Source organism: Helianthus annuus, chromosome 15 (genome assembly GCF_002127325.2).
Source record: "Helianthus annuus cultivar XRQ/B chromosome 15, HanXRQr2.0-SUNRISE, whole genome shotgun sequence".
Lineage (NCBI taxonomy): Eukaryota > Viridiplantae > Streptophyta > Magnoliopsida > Asterales > Asteraceae > Helianthus > Helianthus annuus.
In genome coordinates this window covers 157,913,338-157,935,171 of record NC_035447.2, presented here as the reverse complement: position 1 = coordinate 157,935,171, position 21,834 = coordinate 157,913,338, and the positions used below count along the sequence as shown (strand labels likewise).

Below are 21,834 nucleotides of genomic sequence, written 5' to 3'. Positions count from 1 at the left end.
GTCAAGGTTAGGGTTTCACCCCTAGCTTAGCAACTTCTTCCTTGTTTTAACGAAACTGAGGAGATTATTCATCAAAATATGGATTTCACTCCTGATTTGGTATAATTCTCCTCGTTCGTCATTGAAAATAATGAGGAAATCATCGATAAATTGGTAAAATCAGCATTGACCAAGCAATTCAGTCGAGAGTTTGTGGCTTTCACACCTATTCCCGACTAAATCGCTTGACCCTATTTGAAAATTCGAGTGCAGCGATAGCGAAGAAAAATAGAATAGCACATAAGCTTGGTCTGTTGGTTCCTAACTATAGTCTAGGTCTCTAAGACAGCGACCCGGACTAGGTCGTGTCTAGCCTAATTCCCTATAGTTATGGCTCTGATACCAATCTGTCAGACCCCAACCGATGGCGGAATCATCGGGGCATGGCACTGAGCGAAACAGATTGTCCAATAGTTTCCACAACAACTATCATTACTATTCAGTTTAAATAATACGTCCCATACTGTATCCCAAATAGTAAAACAAATTATTACAGATAACAACTAGTCAAATGCTCTGTTCCGACAACTCAGATTCAAATATAAATATAGATATTGTTCAAATGCTTCTAGAGACTTGATCTGCAAGATCTACAGACAACTATGCTCTAGACGCTTATTCTAAGCTCGCCTTCCTAGCAGATAAGCATCCTAATTGCCTGTCACATACGTTAAAATAAAGTCAATACATAAAATGTAAAGGTGAGCATACAAGTTTAATAATAGCATATAGAGTTCGATATAGTTTACGCATAACCAGCACGTACACAGAGGAAAACGAAGCATGTTAATTATCGACATGGATCTATCGATACCAATGACTGCGAGTTGACTGCCCGAGGCATTTCGCAATACATGATTACCACCGTAATCCATGCAAGTAATTGTCCTTAACAACCCCCGAGTGAACGGGTGCTGAGTCCAAACTATAGTACTATCGTCGTAAAGGCAGGTAGACAGCACTCCACGTGTAGACATAACAACAAGCATTCATTTAGTCACGTAATACATGCAGAACGGTTAGCGTTTAAAGTAATTGAGTAGTGTGTTCGATTGTGATTTAGATAAGTAACGTATGTAACACCCAAAAGTGCTAAAGCAAAAAGGGTTCGAGTATACTCACAGCGATTGATGGATTGAAGGGAGCGCTTGAGAGTAGGGTTAGCCTGAATAGTTCGATAGTATAACGATGAGTAACGCGTAAACGAATACAAGTGTTGATGGGTCGAACAGCCTGGTCGATCGAACGGTAGGTTCGATCGGACGGGCTGTTCGTTCGGTTTGACAGTCCGTTCGGACAGCCTGTTCGGTCGGCCAGTAGGCTCGATCGGTTGGGCTGTTCGAGTGGGTTGTTTCTTCCTCTGAATAGGATGGGTTTGTGTATGATGGCTTGACCTTTTGAAGTTTTCGTTGTAGTATTTGAGGACATTGAAGTGTCCTTACCTTTCAGGTCGATCGATCGAACGGGTCGTTTGATCGGCCGGCTTAACCGATCGGTTAGGTACTTCAGTATTGAGTCCTCAGCAGGATGTCACCTGATCGGACAGCATGTTCGATCGGTTGGCACTACAATACGTCGAACGAGTTGAAAATCAATTAAGTGTTGAAGCATAATATCTCATGATCCGAAGAGTAATTCAAACCAAATCGTAGTTCGATCGAATGGCACTTCGTTCAATACTAGACTTCATGAAAATGTTAAGGTGTGGGGCCATGTGCTAGCCGGTCGGCTGGCCTGGTAGATCAGCTGACATGTCCGATCGGTTGGGCTGTTCGCTCGGGGAGCCTGTCCGATCGGTCAGCATCCTGACCTGGTCGGCCTGTTCGTCTAACACTTGGCTGTTCTGATGGTTTGACGTTATATCAAAGTATTTTGACAACGAGCTGAACCATGGAACCTTCGTTCTTACGTGTTTCTCCTGCTCGGACAGGAATCACCCAAGTCCTGTCGGTGAACGGTTCGGAACGTAGTTTATGGTTTAACCCGAAGTCGATGAACCTCGTAGGTAGAATCCGAATCTTGAACCACACAACTATTAGGATGATTAGTGAGTTGGCTCAAGCTCCGTTTCTACCGGTTTGAAGGCGTTGAGTGTAAAAGAGTTGAAAGAAAGTGGAAAATCCATCTTTCAATCCTTCACATTGTGTAAATGTTTAGATCTAGGGTAGATCTTTGTTTGTTTATGTGGAAATCGGTTAGACCTAAGCTATTCTTGGTGGATTGAGGTCGAAACATGAAGTTCTTCAAGAACACCATGATGACATCATCCTAGAATGCTTGAATCTTGGTGATTTCACGGTTAAAAGTTAAGATTTGAAATATAGAAAGGTGTAGGAGCGTGTATTGATCAAAAAAGTACAAGATTTAGGATGAAATCTTACCGGGATTGAGAGAAATCTGAGAAAAGAAAGGGAGCACGAGCTGGTCGGTCAGAGAGTTTCCAAAAGTGGAAAGAATGACAATGACAGGGCTATTTGTAGGCTTCCCAAAAAGGAAAGGGCTGGCCAATCGGCCAGGCACCCCGATCGGACAGCCTGCTCGATCGTACAGTCCGTCCGATCGGCTAGGCTGTTCGATCGGCTAGGAGCCTGATCGATCAACAGCCTGTTTTGAGCGTTTGGTGCGACGATTTCTGATATTTCGATTTCTATTGAAGACGATACGAATACGATAGAGTTTCCTATTAAAATTACTTTTAATCCCAACCACTATATCTACATACAAGCATCTATATCTTGCACTGTCTCTTCTCCACCAATTATCATAATTCGATTTCGATTGAGTTCGATTGAGTTCGAGTTTCGACTCATTGATCACCACACATAACATAAAGTAAGCACGCACAGGTAACACGTAAGGCACACACATGTATAATAACACCAAAGTCGCATAACTGAGTTTCGAGTTCGAGTGATGATTCGATTAGCTTGATTATTGATTAATTGGCTTTATCGCATTGTTACTTCCTACTATTCACAGTCGTGAAGCGTTTCGCATCAATTAAACATTCGATTCGTTCGATTACTTTGATTAACAACACTTACTCCACATAATATAAATGATAAAACATAAAATAGACTAATTACAGCCAAAGAAGTCAAACTTGACTTGGACTTTGACTTTGACTTTGACATTCAAAAACACGGGGTGTTACAAAATGTTTATGGATCTGCATGTCTACTAGTGTGTGAACCGAACTCCTTGATCAGTACAAATGGATTACCTACATTACATGGTAACTGTTGAATATATGAATGTTTGTACCAAACCTAACTGTAATGTGACTTGTGAAACATGAACTTGCATATGACGTAAATGCTTGCTATATAATGATGTGGATTGTTGAATGGTTTCCTATTACGGCTTGCATAACGATGTATGCTTTGCTTTTATGCAATTTATGAAACATGTATGACGAATACGTGATTTATGTGTACATGAAACTGACTGTCTTTGGTAACCACGGTAGGGTATGGTTGATCAACTTGGAACGGGTAATATAACATAACATGCCGAGCAATCTAAGGTGAGTTCACTGCTCTTTTTCAAGCATGCATCCCGGGGAGGGACATCTGGTAAAATATTCCGGGGAGGAATATTGGGTAATGGGTTTGACTGGAATGTTAAACCGGAATGTTGGATAATACACTCACTCCTATCACCTTAAGTCTCATCTTCTACCGAAATGGTTGCCGGGGAGGCAACGAGGTTATTAGTTGATAGCGCTATTAGGTTTGGCACCCTCACACTATACCAGGGAGGACAGGCGTGAACTAATTACCTTAACCACTCGACCAACGCTTTGATAGGGGCATTGGGGAAGGGCAAACAATCTAGAGCCATCTTGCGGTATCAAGTTATTATCAACATTGTTTTTGGAATTGCTTATGAACTGAACTAAACTTTTGGCAGCTAAACTTGTAACACGATTTTCGGTAAACAAAACTGTGAACTCGCCAACGTTATGCTGATACACTTTTCTGCATGCTTGTAGGCCTATAGGTACATGTCATTGGAACTTGCTGTCTAGGATGCTGGAGTGGTCATCGGTCGAGATACATGGAATCACGAGACAAGTCTAATGGTTTTTACACACTTGGTTTATGAAATTCTTAACTAATGTATTATGCTTCGGCTGAACGATAAATAATGTTTTGTAATGCTTCTTTTAATAAATGAAAGTTTTATTTGAAATATTTGTTATGAGTTCAATGTGATTGGTGGCTAGATCCTGGTACGTCACACGCCTTGCGGGGGTTTCCGCATGTGGTATTTTGGGGGTGTGACAGTTGACTCGTTCGTTCGTCGCTTACGGTATAAATCACGTAAAATCTCGTCGTTGTCGTTTTAATCCGTTTTTCGATCCGGTTTCGACTACAATTATTAAAATCTAATTACGAAGCTAGATATAACATAAAATGTTAGTTGTAAAGGTAATACGTGTCTCCGATGCTTCTGTTTCGTTTCTGGTGCGCTCCTGCAGTCGCGTTTTTCGTTCACGTTTGCGCTTCGTGACATACGGAAGCACGATAAATTCGCAAAACTATATTTATAAGTATAAAATGTTTGTATGAAGTTCGTATTTGCAGGCGTTGTCAGTATTTTGTTCGGTTTCAGTTAGTTACCATTTAACGTTTCGCAGGTTTTCCGCCAATCACCTTTCACGCACTGTAAAGCTCGTTAGACGTTCCTAGGCATACTAAAGGTCTAATTTAGTTAATTTACGTCTTAAACACTATTTATTATCATCATAATGTTTGTTAATTGCGTAATTAAGGGTCGTAAATCACCGGTTGTCACAAAATGAATATTTACATATTTCCTAATTCTAATATCATCAATTAATTACATATTTACTCAATTCATGTAGTATCACCCCAATTCTTCTACTTGTTACTCTTGTCAAACAATACAAACAAAACGCTTCTTGAAATTACTAAATAGTCGTTCATGCTCGATTACACTATAGGTCTTTGCATTGTAAGTCAATACACCTTGTTGTGACCCATTCTCCCAAGTTGGTGTACTTAAGTTGTTTTCGTCTACCATCCTGAATCACACAAATAAGAACAAAAGGCCATGAACATATCAACCAATACTAATACTGAATCTACTAGAAACATACTAAGAATCAAATAATTTGTTGTTTTACAAAAAAATGATGTTGTCGTGTGGTTGTAATATTCAGCCCCAAAAACCTGGTGTAACGTCGTTGGTGTAATTCACGGCCACAAAACGATGGGTTATTAGTCTTCATAGCCAAAATTCTCATAAATAATCATTCGCAGAAAATATAATACACACCGAAGTAGTTGAAATAAACATACCTGAATACTCAAAACTCGTCTTCATAAAGCCCACTCATCTTCACAAAGCATGCTCGTCTTCTACTCGAAACGATTTGGGTGGAAGAGAAACCAATTTTACTCAGTGATGTCCAGGGAGAGGGTTTCAACGATGTTGCAGCATCTGTAGTAGGGTTTGCAAGCGTGGGAAGAGGGAATGACTAATGAAGAGGAAACAAATAATGAAGATTATGGGAATAATCAAGGGGTAATTGAGTAATTTCTCAAAAGAAAGGGAAATATGTAATTGTTTTTTTTTTGTTTGTTTGAGAAAATACGTAATAAGCTAGCTTAGAATGGGGATATATGTAAAAAAAAAAAACCCTTTGAAGATATAGATTTCAAATGTATGAGATGAACGTTGGAAAAAAGGGTAAATGAGAAGAAGCGTCATGGGTTATCATACATGTCATTTATTAAATATCAATATGAATTGAAAAAAAAAAAAAATACTCTCGGTCTTTGTTAAAAGTCAACACAACTAATACTATACCTTAAAGTGTTATAAAAGTAAAACCATATAACCTCAACCGGTTGTTAAAAAACCTTAATACTCACAAGCAGTATTTTAAAAACTGGTAAAAATCGGTCGGTAATACGGGTACGAAACACCTGGTAAATTAGTGAAACGGTACAAGAGTTGTATTGGCGGTAAAATCCAGTATATGTGTTTATACGGTAATACTAGTACCAACCCAAGATAATTTTATGATTTGAAACTTTGGACTTTTACATTTTTGTATGGCCCAACCCTAAACCGTTTAGGAGCCTAAAACGCCTTTTACTCTTCCCTCATGTAAAACGCATCGATGAACAATCAATATTCAAAAGCATATCATCACTTTATTATCACTTCATCTCTTATGATTGAATTATTAGGTTGATGATTTTTATACTCGTATTTAATGTACACATTATTTATTTATAATTTTAAGAAAATAAGGTAACATAATATGTTTATATAAATGATGTAGGAGTTTTGTTAATTGTTATGTAGTATGTTTATATAACTTTGGATTTTAATATGTAATCAATCATGCATGCTTGGATTATTTTTTATGGTTAACTAGTCAATTTGGTTAAACCACCCGTATGCATGTTTGGATTGTTTTTTTATGGTTAACTAGTCAATTTGGTTAAACCACCCATAAAAATTGGGTTGAACCATTTTTAAGCCCAATCTATTAGAACGTTTTGAGACCGTTGGTACTTGAGTTTTATAGTTAGGGCTGATTGTAATAGTTTAAAAGTTAGGAGGGGCTGAAATTGTAATTGTTGTAAACTGTCCCATCAGGGACGGCGTATTTATATTCCCATCGTACTTATAATTACGCTGAGTAGTCAGTGCTTATATAAATGAATGCCCAATTTCTTAGGTTACCAAGTTTCTTGGCTTAAGGTGGTTTTTGTGTTTATCATTGTGCAATCCTCTATTTCTTGTGCTTTTATACGAAATCCAGGCTGCTTGATTGTTGTTATCATTATGGGATTACTAATCAACTTTTGTTGATTCATCCTTTAGACAAGATTCTTTATCTTATTCTTGGTTTTACTTGATTTTTTTACTTTTATCACTCAAACATGTAATCAATAGATGTTTGTGTGAGTGTCGATCATTATCCAGGCTGCTTGATTGTTGTTATCATTATGGGATTACTAATCAATTTTTGTTGATCCATCCTTAGACAAGATTCTTTATCTTATTCTTGGTTTTACTTGATTTTCTTACTTTTATCACTCAAACACCTAATCAATAGATGTTATTATATCACTATGATTCAAAGCAGCATGATGGTTCTATAAATTTAGTTTTGGTAAGCATAAACCATATTTTTTCACTTTTGAAAATCAAGTACTAGCATATTTGCAGTAGCGGAACCAGAACGATTTAGTTAGAGGGTCATCATAAGCTTATATTCTATACTGGTTCAAATTAGGGGGTTCGTCTCTAAGTTTGTTCTTCAAAAACTCAAAATTTATAAATAAAAATTCAAAAAGTTCCGGTGACCGAAGGGTCAACGGACCCTCTTGACCCCCCTCTGGTTCCGTGCATATTTGTAACTTGTAAGACCAAGCGTAGTGGGGCGTTTTTTTTAAAATATTGCCCAATCACGCCCAAAATCGCCCCTTCACCGCCCCCTGGGCGTGATTGGGCGTTATCTTGCAAAAAAGCCCCTTGGCGTGGCTTGAAAAAAGGCCGAATGGGGAGATTGTTGGCCAATCACATTTGAGCTTCCATTTGCTTGGCCAATAAGATTTTTAAGTGTGTTTTTTTATTTTATTTTAGAGTAAATTGCCATTTTAGTCCCTAAGTTTTGTCCAAATTTGTCATTTTAGTCCAAATAGTTTTTTTTTTTTTGACTCTGGGTCCCTGACTTTTACATTTTGTTGCCATTTTGATCATTTTGTTTAACTCCATCCAAAAACCCAGTTTGTAACAGGGGTATTTTGGGGATTTCCTTAAAATATGTTTTCAGTTGCCATTTTGATCCAATTCCAAAAAATCAAAAAAATTCCAAAAAATCAAAAAAATTCCAAAAAATTCAAAAAATAAAAAAAAATTCTAAAAAATCATAAAAATTCAAAAAAATCTAAAAATCAAAAAAATTCTAAAAAAATCATAAAAATTCTAAAAAATCCAAAAATCATTAAATGTTTCGGCACGAACCGTTTCGACCCGTACCGTTTCGAACCCGAACCGTTTCGACGCGAAGCGTTTCCACCCGTACCGTTTCGAACCGTACCGTTTCGACGCGAACCGTTTCGAACCGAACCGTTTCGAGCCGGTACGGGTTCGCGTCGAAACGGTTCGGGTTCGAAACGGTACGGGTCGAAACGGTACGGGTCGAAACGGTACGGGTCGAAACGCTTCGCGTCGAAACGGTTCGTCTCGAAACGGTTCGGGTTCGAAACGGTACGGGTCGAAACGGTTCGTGTCGAAACGGTTGGGCTCGAAACGGTTCGGTTCGATACGGTACGGGTCGAAACGGTACGGTTCGAAACGGTTCGCGTCGAAATGGTTCGGTTCGATACGGTACAGGTCGAAACGGTTCGGTTCGAAACGGTACGGGTCGAAACGGTTCGGTTCGAAACGGTACGGGTCGAAACGGTTTGTGCCGAAACATTTAATGATTTTTGGATTTTTTTAGAATTTTTTTGTTTTTTGGAATTTTTGTGATTTTTTAGAATTTTTTTTATTTTTAGATTTTTTAGAATTTTTATGATTTTTTAGATTTTTTTATTTTTAGATTTTTTAGATTTTTTTTTTGAATTTTTTTGATTTTTTGGAATTTTTTTGGTTTTTTGGAATTGGATCAAAATGGCAACTGAAAACATTTTTTAAGGAAATCCCCAAAATACCCCTGTTACAAACTGGGTTTTTGGATGGAGTTAGACAAAATGATCAAAATGGCAACAAAATGTAAAAGTCAGGGACCCAGAGGCAAAAAAAAAAACTATTTGGACTAAAATGACAAATTTGGACAAAACTTAGAGAATAAAATGACAATTTACTCTTTATTTTACTACAAAACATAAGGCCACACGGGGTGGTTCACTAGTGATGGGTTCTAGTGATGGGAGCACCCAATCAAATCATGCCATGTCAGCACCCAATATTCTAGTGATAGTGATAGAAATGTAGTGGGGGTGGTATCACTAGTGATGGGGATTCCAATGTACAAGTATTAATGCACAATGTACAAGTCATACCCTATCAAAACTCAAAGTTCAACGCGTGACCACCATAACTCGTTATACTTCCATGAGTGATAGAAAGCACCGGCGGCGGTGTTCCGTGGCCATTCAACGCGTGATGAACGCCCATCACGTTACCGCCCCGAGTCCTCTAATGCCCATTCCCACTACACCTATTTTAAAAAACGCCCAATAATGTTTCTTTGTTAACTAGGCTAGTAGGCTGCCACGAAAAACGCTGAAGTCACATGGTCTAAGTAAAATATATAGCAGTAGTAGGGCCCATTTTATTTTTCATTTGGTCTGATATTTGCCCTTTTGCCGCTGGGTTCAATCTGGAGCAGCAAGTGGTGGTTACCGGAGGACGCGAACAGAAAAAATAGTGGTCCGGTTGCTATGACAACGATTCAATCACCGCTCGTCGGATCATTAACACCCTACAAAAAGAGGATTTACACAGTCACCAACAGGCTACCGGAAGCCGATCATCCCATTTACGCCGTCGTTTTCAACTTCATCAACTCTCGTTATTACGACTTCTTCGCCACTGTTGGTGGTAATCGCGTAAGAAATTGCTCACTCTTTTTGTTTTCTATGACAACGTACGTACTTCTTAGGGACCATGTTCTCAAAAAACTATTGAATTTACAGAAAAGTAACATGTTTGTTCAAAACGTTTCAAGATTTTTTTTTATGTGCTCACACTCTCTATATATACTTGCGATAGTCTATGTATGGCGAGAACATGCATAGCAAAATAAATTATTCATTTGTTCATCTTAAAGATTTTTAGTATAATAGAATTGTTGAATTGTAATGTTTATTCATACTGGAAATTAATCTACACATGTGTAGGTTATATTACCTACAGGCGCAGGAATTAATATCACGTATGAACAAATTTGTCTGATGGTTTTTTTTATGTACATAACACACACTTGTATGTAATTAGGAGTACAAAATTTAAAAAATATGAAGAATTGATCAAAAAATTAAATAAGTTAGGTTTGTTCCTTTTGTTCTCGCAATAATTTAGTGTTCTATAACGAAAATCAACGTGTGTGTGTATATATATACACATACATGTGTATTCTCTATTTGCTATTTGACTGAATGAGGATGTTGATATATTTTTAGGTTACTGTATACAAATGCCTTGAAGGTGGCATGATTGATGTACTTCGGTCCTACATTGACGATGATGTAAGATCAAATACTTTATGTAGATATGACTTGTATTATTTTTACTAAGTGGGAGAAATATAAATGATAACTTATGAACATAACCTAGATTCCATGTACATTGTAGAGCAGGAAGATGAATCTTTCTACACTGTTTGTTGGGCTTCTGATGCCGACGGAACACCATTGCTGGTAGCTGGAGGAATCAATGGTATAATTCGTGTCATTGATGCTCGCAATGAGAATATACACAAGGTTAATTTCCTATTTTTTATGTTTCTTTCAAAAGATCGTAAGGTTAACTCTCTATAGTTTGACTGTCCATTTGGCCAGGCCACCTTAAAATATCTATCTGTCACCCTTAACAATGAATACTATATTATACTGCAGAATTTGGTTGGTCACGGGAACTCGATAAATGAAGTTAGAACAAAAACACTAAACCCTTCTCTAGTACTTTCTGCAAGCAAAGTAAGCGTCATTTCAAGTTTATTATTCGCGTGCCTCTTAATATATTTTTACTTTCTGCCTTTAAAAATTGACATGTTTGGTTCTAATAGGACGAATCTGTTCGCTTGTGGAATGTACAAACTGGAATATGCATTTTGATATTTGCTGGTGCAGGTGGTCACCGCAATGAAGTGTTAAGTGTGGTTAGTTGTGTTATAACTGCAATGAGACCTTCTAATAGCTCATTCCCTATTCAATTAATGCTTAAAACTTTGTCAATGTTTTGCCACTCTTTTCAATATATTATACTATTAACGAGGTATAATTGGGTTAATTTATTCTTTTTCAGGATTTCCATCCTTCAGATGTATATCGTCTTGCCAGTTGTGGTATGGATGGCACCGTAAAGATCTGGTCTATGAAAGGTACAGTCTGTTGTTTATTCGGTAATTCTAGTCGCTATTAGTTAAAGATGGCAAGATGGATGGGTCGGGCAGATTAGATAATGGGTCGAAACAGGTTACTTTTAGTACCGGTTGAAACCGACCAGCCAGGTCGACCCGCACATATCTCTTATCCATCTTTATAAATAGTTAATTATGATTATGAAAAAAATGTGTTATACTATAACCTTAATATCTGTATAATAACAGTTTATGATGTTTTATGCATTAGCAGCAATAGACTGCAGGCAACTTTGAACATGTTTAACCTGATTAGTTGATGTGATCTTTTATATTTCTTTTTTTTTTTTTTTAAGCTGATAACTATGTAAAACTTATGACATCTAAAAATGCTGTTGTATCAAATTAAAAATAATATTTGATTTCAAAAGTGATGATTTCAACCTTAAGAAACGTTTTCTTATAATGCCATTGAGCTTCTTGCAGAGTTTAGGAAGCATGTTGAGAGGTCTTTTACTTGGGAGGGACTTCCTTCAGCATTTCCTACAAAACGTGTGCAGTTCCCGGTTAGAACTGTTTCTATATTTATCTTTATTAATGTAGTTTACCTTATTCTCAAACGGACATTTGTTCCTATCGTAAGCTGAACTCAATTTGTTCAGGTATTGATTGCTTCAATCCATACAAATTATGTTGACTGCAATAGGTGGCTTGGCGATTTCATACTATCTAAGGTACATGGCTCATATAAAGATTTTGTAATTACTGGAGGCTTGACTTTAACCAGACATCCGAAACTTCTTCAAATATCGCATCATTTGCATCTTTTCATCGTATTCAAGTCCTAATTGAGGTTGTGTTTGCTTTGCTTAACACTAGGGTGTAAACGAGCTGAGCCTTAGCTCGTTTAATATCGAGTTTTGCTTGTTTTACTTAATGTACTTGAGCTCGAGCTCAGCAGGTTTTTTATTTATTAATTTCTTTATATACGTTTGGATATTTTGTTATGTATGTTTATAATTATAATGTTTTTATATAACATAATATATAGTATTTAGTTATTTTTATTTTTATTTTATGTATAATAATTATTATCATAATGCCCCGCTTGCGGTGTGCACATATAATGTATATATGTGTGGTCCCTCAGGGGGCAAAAGTGAAATTGCACTAAATTTTAACGTTATTTTACTAATTTCGTGAAAATAACGTTAAAAGCGGCGGACGGTTAATCATGCATCATTTGGTGGCGTTGATAGCCGAAAGACAAGGCAGCGGCGGAACTAGCCCATTAAATCAGGGTTATCCCAAAAAAAAAAAAAAAAAAAAATTTACCGTGCAATCATACAATATAAAAAAACGACAATAAATAAATCAAATAAAACAAATACCTAACTAATTGGGCCACAATTTCAATCATATTATTAATAATTTGGGCAATTGGGCCACTGTTTCAATCGGACTCCTTTGTTCTACAAGTTTGGGTTGGTTTGGGGTATCCTTGTATTATTTTAGGGGTATCTTTGGTATAAAACTGGAAAAAAAAATACACTATGAATACGCACTTGAGCCGTAGCCCGTGCTATGGCTGCTAAAGTATTGGGTCCGCCCATGAGACAAGGGATGCATGCATTAAACGGCCTTTGTCCCGATTGTTGCTGAGTGTTATGTGCCTTATGTCCAAGGCTTGATGCAAAACTACTTGAGGCGGTGCCTCTTGCACATCTGGTTCAAAACAGGTTAAATTTAAGGTTTGTAGGAGGCTAATATGTAAAACATAACCAAAGGGATGCAGAAATTATAAATGGTTTACTTATTTGGTTGCATACATAGCAATGTCTTGCGTACATGAAGCTTTTACCTCGGCTTTTTGGACCAAAACGCGTTGGAGCGCCTAGGGCTCTTAAAACCAAGGTCTTAAATTATCTTTATTTGTGGTATATGGTCTTAGTCCTCTTGTTAGTCTATTATATTCTCTTTCTTTGCCTTCCAGAAAATGAGCGTACTATGTGCCATGCTAATATTTGACAATCTGCTAGGCTATCATGAATTCATATATGATATATATATATATACAAAATTTCAAATTTTAAATAAATGAAGAAATCTATGGTCAGAACCGAAAACTCTGTTATAATTTATCTTCATTTCACTGTTTCAGAGTGTTGATAACGAGTTCATACTGTGGGAACCAAAGATTAAAGAACAGTCTCCAGGAGAGGTTTAATATTTTTCATTTGGCTACCACATATACTTATACATGTATATGTGTGTGTGTGTGTATACTATGTCACCTCATATTTGCTTAAATTTATAAATAACTGGTGATTAAAAGGTTAATTAATTTTTCAGGCCACGGTAGATATCCTTCAGAAATATCCGGTCCCTGATTGCGACATTTGGTTTATGAAGCTTTCCTGTGACTTTCATTACAAGGCAGCAGCTATAGGTATGATACCGGGTAGTAGGTACTGCACTAATACATAAATGTTTGTTGATATAATCAAACAGAGCTCTTGTTTATATACCCGCATTTTAAATCTGAAATCTCTTATTATGATTTTGAAATGATCAACAAACCGATCGTAGATAGTAATTGTTGACCCGTTTTACCAATTTATACAGGTCAAATGGTCAAAAGTAGCTAAAAGTTTCTTTTAAATGCATACAATCTCTTCAAGCATTATATTCTGGATTATTATTGCAGCCATATAGTTTCTGTAGTATATATTTTTTTTTAATTTAATTTAATACATTAGTTGTTCAAAAAGTATCTAAAAATGGACAAAATATGTTGATATTGGCATTATGTATTCCATCCAGGGAACAGGGTAGGGAAAATCTATGTATGGGATTTGCAGACCAGCCCGCCTTCTCTAATTGCAAGGTATGTTTACATTTTAATATATTCGTGTGGTATATATATTTGTGTGAAACCCATTTATTGATTTATTTGATTACACACTTTGTTTGTCAGGTTATCTCATGCTCAATCCAAATTTCCCATCAGGCAAACTGCTATGTCATTTGATGGAAGGTAAAGACCATTGGCACTCTTTTTTATTTATAATGTTAGGATTAGCGATTCGAACGGGTCAAAGGGACAACATGAAAAACATTAGCTATAAAAGAACAGGTGAAATGGGTCAGCAGTAAGTGTATTTAAAATTCAGGTGCAACCTCTAGAGTTGCTATTCTTTAAAATTCAGGTGCAACCTCTAGAGTTGCTATTCAAGATTTTAGATCATAAAGTGTAATAATATAGTTTTGTAGTCATATTCAAGACAGTAATTGCTTTAAAAAATGTACGAAAATGTGCAATTTTGACCTGCCACTCAACCGTCACACATGCTCATTTTGCCACCTCTAAGATGTGAAGTTTGGTGTAGACCATCGCTTACCAAGATTCGAAAACGGTATACTTTTCGGTGTAACACTACTCATCACACTAAGTTTGATAGTTCACATATATATTAAACAAGATTTGGAGATAATATTCAACAACAATTGAAGGTTTAATTGTTTGTTACCATCCCAAGACAAAAAAAAGGAATGGTTATCTCTGGGTAATTTCTTTTTGAACAAATCGAAACCACCTGGAACCGGTGGAATTTAATTAACTTTTGTGAATAGATGCAAAGGGACGTAATGCTTGGAACCGGTGAATTTTTCGGTATTACTAACACATGTTTAAATCAATAGACAGGGGTATATAATGAAAGGTTGTGAGTTTTAAACAAAAGGTACATGACTCAAGTTGAAGGGGTGGGAAATAATTTTTGGTGACCTTTGTTACTTTTTGTAGTTATATGAAAAGGCATGTGTATGTATGGCACCCTAAGTTACTAATTGTATAAGAGTACAATATTCGACATAAAAAGTAAATTTTGTTTGTTTATTTATTAAAACAAACTCATTAAGACATCTACCATATTTAGTATGTTTTAAGTTATGTTGTTATTCATTTATAGTTGATTAAATAATTAGCTTTCAATATAATTAAGTAGATATACAATTAATAATCTTATAAATAAAATAGCTTAATCATCAATGTTTAAAATGAATGTAAAAAATCGAGATGCTTCGTCTTATTATCGATCAATGTTTTGAAACTGTTGTATGTTTCAGCACGATACTCGGCTGCTGTGAAGATGGCACCATCTGGCGGTGGGATACCGTGTAGAGTTATAGTTGATAGCAAGTGACTCTTTATAGCTAGATGTTCATTTTCATACTTTATTGATGTCCATTTGTTTTTTTAAAGGGATCCGGGAAGGTGACATACTCATCAGTATATTCTTGTTACATTCATTTCATATAACTTACTAATTACAGAAATCTCGGGTGGAAGGATCAAAACTATTAATACACCTTTTGCACATTTGCTTCTTGTAGAGGATACGTTTGGACATAATGGTATCTAGGAATTGATGAAAAGGTGTCCCTTGTCATAAGATTTAGGGTTCTAGTCTTAGGCTATTTGTTATGGGCTCAAAGGGGGAGCTGTTGGTGTCACATCAGCCGGGCGCGGGCCTGGAACATTGCCACAGCGTGGCACGAGGGCTCGGTGGGCATGGTTCAAGAAAAAGTGATCACCTTCCAAACAATAGCTCTCCTACTCCATGTTTTCATCTTTCAAGATCAGTTGCCAATCCATCTGGGATTTCGAAGCATACGAACAACATTAAATAATAGTAACGCAATGTTGGAGATATTGGAACTACCGAGCATTTCATAACATATTCTTTGTATCATAAGCTAGACTTGCTGTAATTACACATCCAAGTTTGACTACCTTACCAAGTCAGCACTAACAACCTATTTATTATATTTATATTGAACATGTTAGCATCCAAAAGTTATCATCCTATTAAAGTTGATAACGGCTAGAGGTATTTGTAGCACAAGATTTGAATGTTTTGCATTTTTACATGGGAGAAGATCCGAATTAATGTGTGCGCACTAAGATGAGTAATGGATTTGGTGTCTAAACCACTCAAGTGTCATGGTCATTCAAACCTCGTGGAAAACAGCTACACGAGATTCATTTCATGTATTGAATTTTGTCAGTTGACCATGGATTTGCTGATGGTAGGTGGACAAAAGTTGCTACACCAGTGGTGAGTGTGAGTGATTATATGCCCGTGGAATGAATCTGTCGTGATCCTTGTATGTGTTGGTAAAATAATGCTTGAAATACACTGAAACCAGAACCCTTCATTGGAAACAGTAAAGTTAAGGTCTTGCCATTCATCCCTCTTTTCTCACCATGCCCTGCTACTCTTGATGTTGGTAGTATGACTACTTTTTCACTTACATATGGATCGATTCTAGACTTCTACTTATGTTCTATTTTGATGGACTAATCAAAATTTAAACCGAATGGAGAACAAATGCGTTTAAAATCGTCCAAAGTCCGGTAACATACAACCTCCTAAGTCGTTCATATTCAAAGACCCTTGTTATTATTGTAGTAATATCGTTTTGTGACAATCACATCGTCCGGGTATTCCAGTCGAACATGTCTTTTTTTTTTTTTTTTTTATTCTGAGGCATATGGAGTGCAAGTTTGAAAACTAAAAGTTAACAGGTCTTAGGTATTTCACTAGCAGTTGGAGTGACAAGTCATGAATTGCCACGTTAAAAGAATAATCATCATTATCATACTCAGTAAATCTCACCAATAGCAAAGCTAAGACAGGGTCTGAGGAGGGTAAGTTGTATACAACCTTACCTCTACCCTAAAGGAATAGATAGGTTGCTATTAAGAGTTGGTTTAACTTCATTGAGATACCACAAGTATAACATGGATAATATATAACAAGTTTGACCATAGGTACACAAGCATAAACCTAACACAGTCATAGATCAATGCACAAGCACTGATTGCTGAATTAAGCAACCGGTGGGTGTAGCACATGATCCTGTGAGGTAGCAGGTGGCATGAACTGCCACATGGCCATTCCCATTCCTGGCACCAACTTGTTCCCCACTTGGCCTTGCGCATACCCAGCAGGTGGAGGAGCCATGAAAGTAGCTTGTGGGTTCATTGAGTTCTCCATCTTCAACCTTTGCTTCTCATCACAAAGTTCGTTTTTCTCAGCCTGCTCAAAGAATCAAGTGGGTCATAAATGGGCCAATTCATGTCATTTTTAATCTCTAATGTATCATATGGGTAAAAAGTAAATTATAAAAATACAGTTTAAAAGAAAATAGGTTGAACGATATAAAAGTCGTGCCAAGCGTATTCTTAACGTATAAAGCTTACTTATATCATTCTGTTCCAAAGGTTAGATTATTGTAGAAATAGAACAATTTTTGTAATCATGTTGGAAAAAAAATAAAAAATAACTAAAAAACGTGTAACTTGTTGAAAAAATCATGCTTTAGGTTGACCCAATAAACCATTTTGCACCTCTTGACAATAAAAAAAAAAAAAAAAAAAAACTACCACTTTGTAATAGTCATAGTTTCATTCTGAGACACTCCAAGTTTTACATTGAATCTCTTTTATGTCATATCCATTTTAATATGTGAAAAGGTATGGTCCCAATTCCCTACCTACATGGCAGGGACCACACCACTTTCTGAGCATACATGGCGCCTGCATCAGCAAAGCAATCCAGAAGCTTCTAGAAACTTCTGGAAGACGCCAACGTGGCACCAAAGATGCCCCATCCAACAAAAAGGACAACACGTGTCACCAGTTGCAGAACGACACATAGGCCTGCGACAAATCAGGGGACAGAGCTGATTATGCCAGTACAAGGTTTCCAGCATGGACAAATGAAAGCGCGCCACGTCTACCATTACACCGACTATGGCAGAGGAGACCAAGAGGATATTCCCCTTGGTCGGACAGCTGGCGCACAACCACAGCTGGCACAGCTGCTCCTCCCTTCTTCACCCTCCGGCTATAAATAGGACCATTTATCATTCAGGTTGATTATCTCGGCTCTCTATACTCACAAACTCAACACACACTGTTTATTCTCCCTCAGAACAGTACTTATTCTCACGCCGGAGCCTGGTTAAGAGGGAAACCCCCATATTCCCCTCTTAACGAGACTAACGGTGTTGCTGTTTTGCAGGATCCAGGTCATTTCTGCGAGTAAGATAAGAGATTGAACCCACAAAAGGAATAACCCCACAGATTAACCTTGGTGTTATTCTGTGTTTCATCAATATGTTTTATACTTTATACCTTGTTCATTTCAAAGTTGAAGACCCGAATCGCACGTTACTCACAATCTAAAACAATATTAATACTCGAGACCAAACTAAATTTACCAACTCCTTCATTTTTATTTGATTATGCATATGATAATACGTGATAAGCTTATGTGAACTATGTGAAACTTACATGCTACATGATATACTACCATGCTAATTCATGCAAAGGAAACTTTATTTTTCTCGAAAGACATTATGATCAAGTCTCATCCTCTATCATCATTCGATCTTGTAGATGTCTTCTAGCCAATCCTTCCACTCCAAGTCGAGCTCCAAGGAAAGCTCAAACAAGAAAATGATGGTGTTTATGGTCAGGTGTTGGTTCATGTTATGTGACAACAACTTTGGTTTGGTCTTTGGATATATAGTCAAGACTTGGATATGAAAATCAAATGGAGTCCGAGTTTATGATATAATGAAGACAAGTCCGAGTTTGTGAATACAACATGAGGAGTCTGGATTTGTTGAAGCTGCATGTGGAGTACGAGTTTGTATTTATAATGTACGTGGGCCAAGCCCAGTTTGCATTGTTGTGTTATATAAACATTACTATGCTCTAGGGTTTAGTTTGGACACTAGAGAGAGCAGCAGAAAGTTAGCGAAAACACAGAGAAAGGCTGTGAGTTCTCTTAAGTGGTTGTAAACATTGTGTAACACCCCGTGTTTTCGAATGTCAAAGTCAAAGTCCAAGTCAACTTTGACTTTCTTTGACTATAATTAGTCGATTTTATGTTTTATTTGTATTATGTGGAGTAAGTGTTGTAATCAAGAAAGAATCGAAGTAATCGAATGTTTGATCGACGCGAACCGACTTACGACTGTGATTAGTAGAAAGTAACAATGCGATAAAGTTAATCAATCAATAATCAAGCGAATCAAATCATCAATCGAATTCGAATTTCGAGCTATGCGAATTTGGTGATATACTACTTGTGTGTGTGCCTTACGTGTTACCTGTGCGTGCTTATTTTATGTTTTGTGTGGTATTCAATCGAATCAATCAAAACTCGAATCAAACCCCGAATCTCAAATCGAATGCAATCGAAATCGAATTACGACGAATGGTAATGTAAGGATAGGGTGAAATATAGATGATTGTATGTTAGATATAGTAGTTGGGACTGAAAGTAATTTGAATAGGAAACTCTATCGTATCCGTATCACCTTCAATCGAAATCGAAATATCAAAAATCGTCGCACCGAACACTCGAACCAGGTTGTTGATCGATCAGGCTGTCAGTCGATCGAACAGCCCAGCCGATCGGACAGACTGTCCGATCGAGCAGGCTGTCCGGTCGGGATGCCAGTTGATCGGCCAACCCTTTCCTCTTTTGGAGCCTATAAATAGGGCTGTCATTGTCATTCTTTCCACTTTTGGAAACTCTCTGACCGACCAGCTCGTGCTCCTCACCTTTTCTCAGATTTCTTCCGATTCCGGTAAGTTTTCATCCTAAATCTTGTACTTTCTTGATCAAAACATGCTCCTACACCTTTCTATCTTTCAAATCTTGATTTCTAACCGTGAAATCACCAAGATCTAAGCATTCTTGGGTGATGTCATCATGGTGTTCTTCAAGAACATCATGTTTTGGCTTCAATCCACCATGAATAGCTCGGATCTAACCGATTTCCACACAAACAAGCTAAAAACTATCAAAGATCTAAACATTTACATGATGTGAAGGATTGAAAGAAGGAATCACAACTTTCTTTCAACTCTTTTACACTCAATGCCTTCAAACCGGTAGAAACGGAGCTTGAGTCAACTCACCAAAACATTCTAGTGGATGAGTGGTTCAAGATTCGGATTCTATCCACGAGGTTCACCGACTTCGGGTTAAACGTTAAACCGCTGTTACGAACCGTTCACTGGCCGGATTTGGATGGTTCCTGTCCGAGCCAGGGAAACAAGTAAGAACGAAGGTTCCATGGCTCAGCTCGTTGTCAAACTACCTCAACATAACATCAATTAATCAGAACAGCCAAGTGTTAGACGAACAGGCCGACCAGGTCAGGATGCTGGCCGAAGGGTTAGGCTGTTCGAACGAACAGCCCAACCAATCGGACATGCCAGCCGATCGGCTAGCATATGGCCCCACACTTTGACAACTTCATGAAGTATAGTATTAAACGGGATGATGTTCGATCGAACAGCCGTTTGTCAACATTACTCCTCGGATCTGAGATACTATGCTTCAACACTTAATCGATTTCCAATTCGTTTGTCGTATAGGAATGCCACCCTATCGAGCATGCTGTTCGATCGAGTATGTTGTTCGATCGAGTGACATCCTGCTGAGGACTACTACTGAAATTCCTAACCGATCGGTTAAGCCGGCGATCGAACAGACCGTTCGATCGATCGACCTGAAAGGTAAGAAAATTTCAGTGTTCTCAAATACTACAACGAAAACTTCAAAAGTTCAAACCATCATACACAAACACATCCTACTCAAAGGAAGAAACAATCTACTCGAACAGTCAAGCCGATCGAGCCTACCGGCCGATCGAACAGACTGTCCGAACGAACTGTCTAGTCGAACGAACGACCCGTTCGATCGAACCTACTGTTCGATCGACCAGGCTGTTTGACCCACTTACACTTGTTTCCATTTTGCGTGTTACTCATCGTCATGCTATCGAACTTTTCAGGCTAACCCTACTCCCAAGCTCTCCCTTCAATCCATCAACCAATCGCTGTGAGTATACTCGATCCCTTTTTGCTTTTAGCACTTTTGGGTGTTACATACGTTACTTATCAAAATCACTATCGAACACACTACTCAATTATTTGAATGCTAACCGATTATGCATGTATTACGTGACTAAATGAATGCTTGTTGATTGTGTTTACACATGGAATGCTGTTTACCTGCCTTAACGACGTAGTACTATAGTTTGGACTCAGCACCCGTTCACACGGGGGTTGTTAAGGACAATTACTTGCATGGATTACGGTGGTAATCATGTATTGCGAACCGTCTCGGACGGTCAACCCGCAGTCATTGGTATCGATAGGTCCATGTCGATAATTAACATGCTTCGTTTTCCTCTGTGTACGTGCTGGTTATGCGTAAACTATTTAAACTCTATATGCTATTATCAAACTTGTATGCTCACCTTTACATTATATGTATTGACTTTATTTTAACGTATGTGACAGGTGTTTAAGATGTTTGCTTGCTAGGAAAGCGAGGCTAGAATAAAGCTCTAGAGGCCCCCAACAAATAGTTGTCTGTCAGGAATAGAGCATAGTTGTCTGTAGATCTTGTCAGGCTGGGTCTTTAGGAGCATTTGAACAATAGTTATTTGTCTTATTTAAATCTGAGTTGTCGGAACAGAATATTTGGCTAGTTGTTATCTGTAATAATTTGTTTGTTATTTGGGACACGGTATGGGACGTGTTATTTAAACTGAATAGTGATGATAATTGTTATGGAAACCTCTGGATAATCTGTTTCGCTCAGTGCCATGCCCCGATGATT

The 21,834-nt window shown here is 37.5% G+C and overlaps 1 protein-coding gene across 1 annotated transcript; it reads left to right on the top strand.

Moving 5' to 3' along the window:
• Positions 1-9,361: 9,361 nt before the first annotated feature.
• LOC110912947 (polycomb group protein FIE1) lies at positions 9,362-15,482 on the top strand. The gene is made up of 13 exons (XM_022157788.2): positions 9,362-9,644; positions 10,218-10,283; positions 10,395-10,517; positions 10,653-10,733; positions 10,823-10,915; positions 11,062-11,137; positions 11,603-11,682; positions 11,779-11,850; positions 13,278-13,337; positions 13,469-13,565; positions 13,940-14,003; positions 14,094-14,153; positions 15,245-15,482. The coding sequence occupies exons 1-13, from the start codon at positions 9,477-9,479 to the stop codon at positions 15,297-15,299; spliced, it is 1,095 nt and encodes a 364-aa protein (XP_022013480.1). The 5' UTR covers positions 9,362-9,476; the 3' UTR covers positions 15,300-15,482.
• Positions 15,483-21,834: the final 6,352 nt, after the last annotated feature.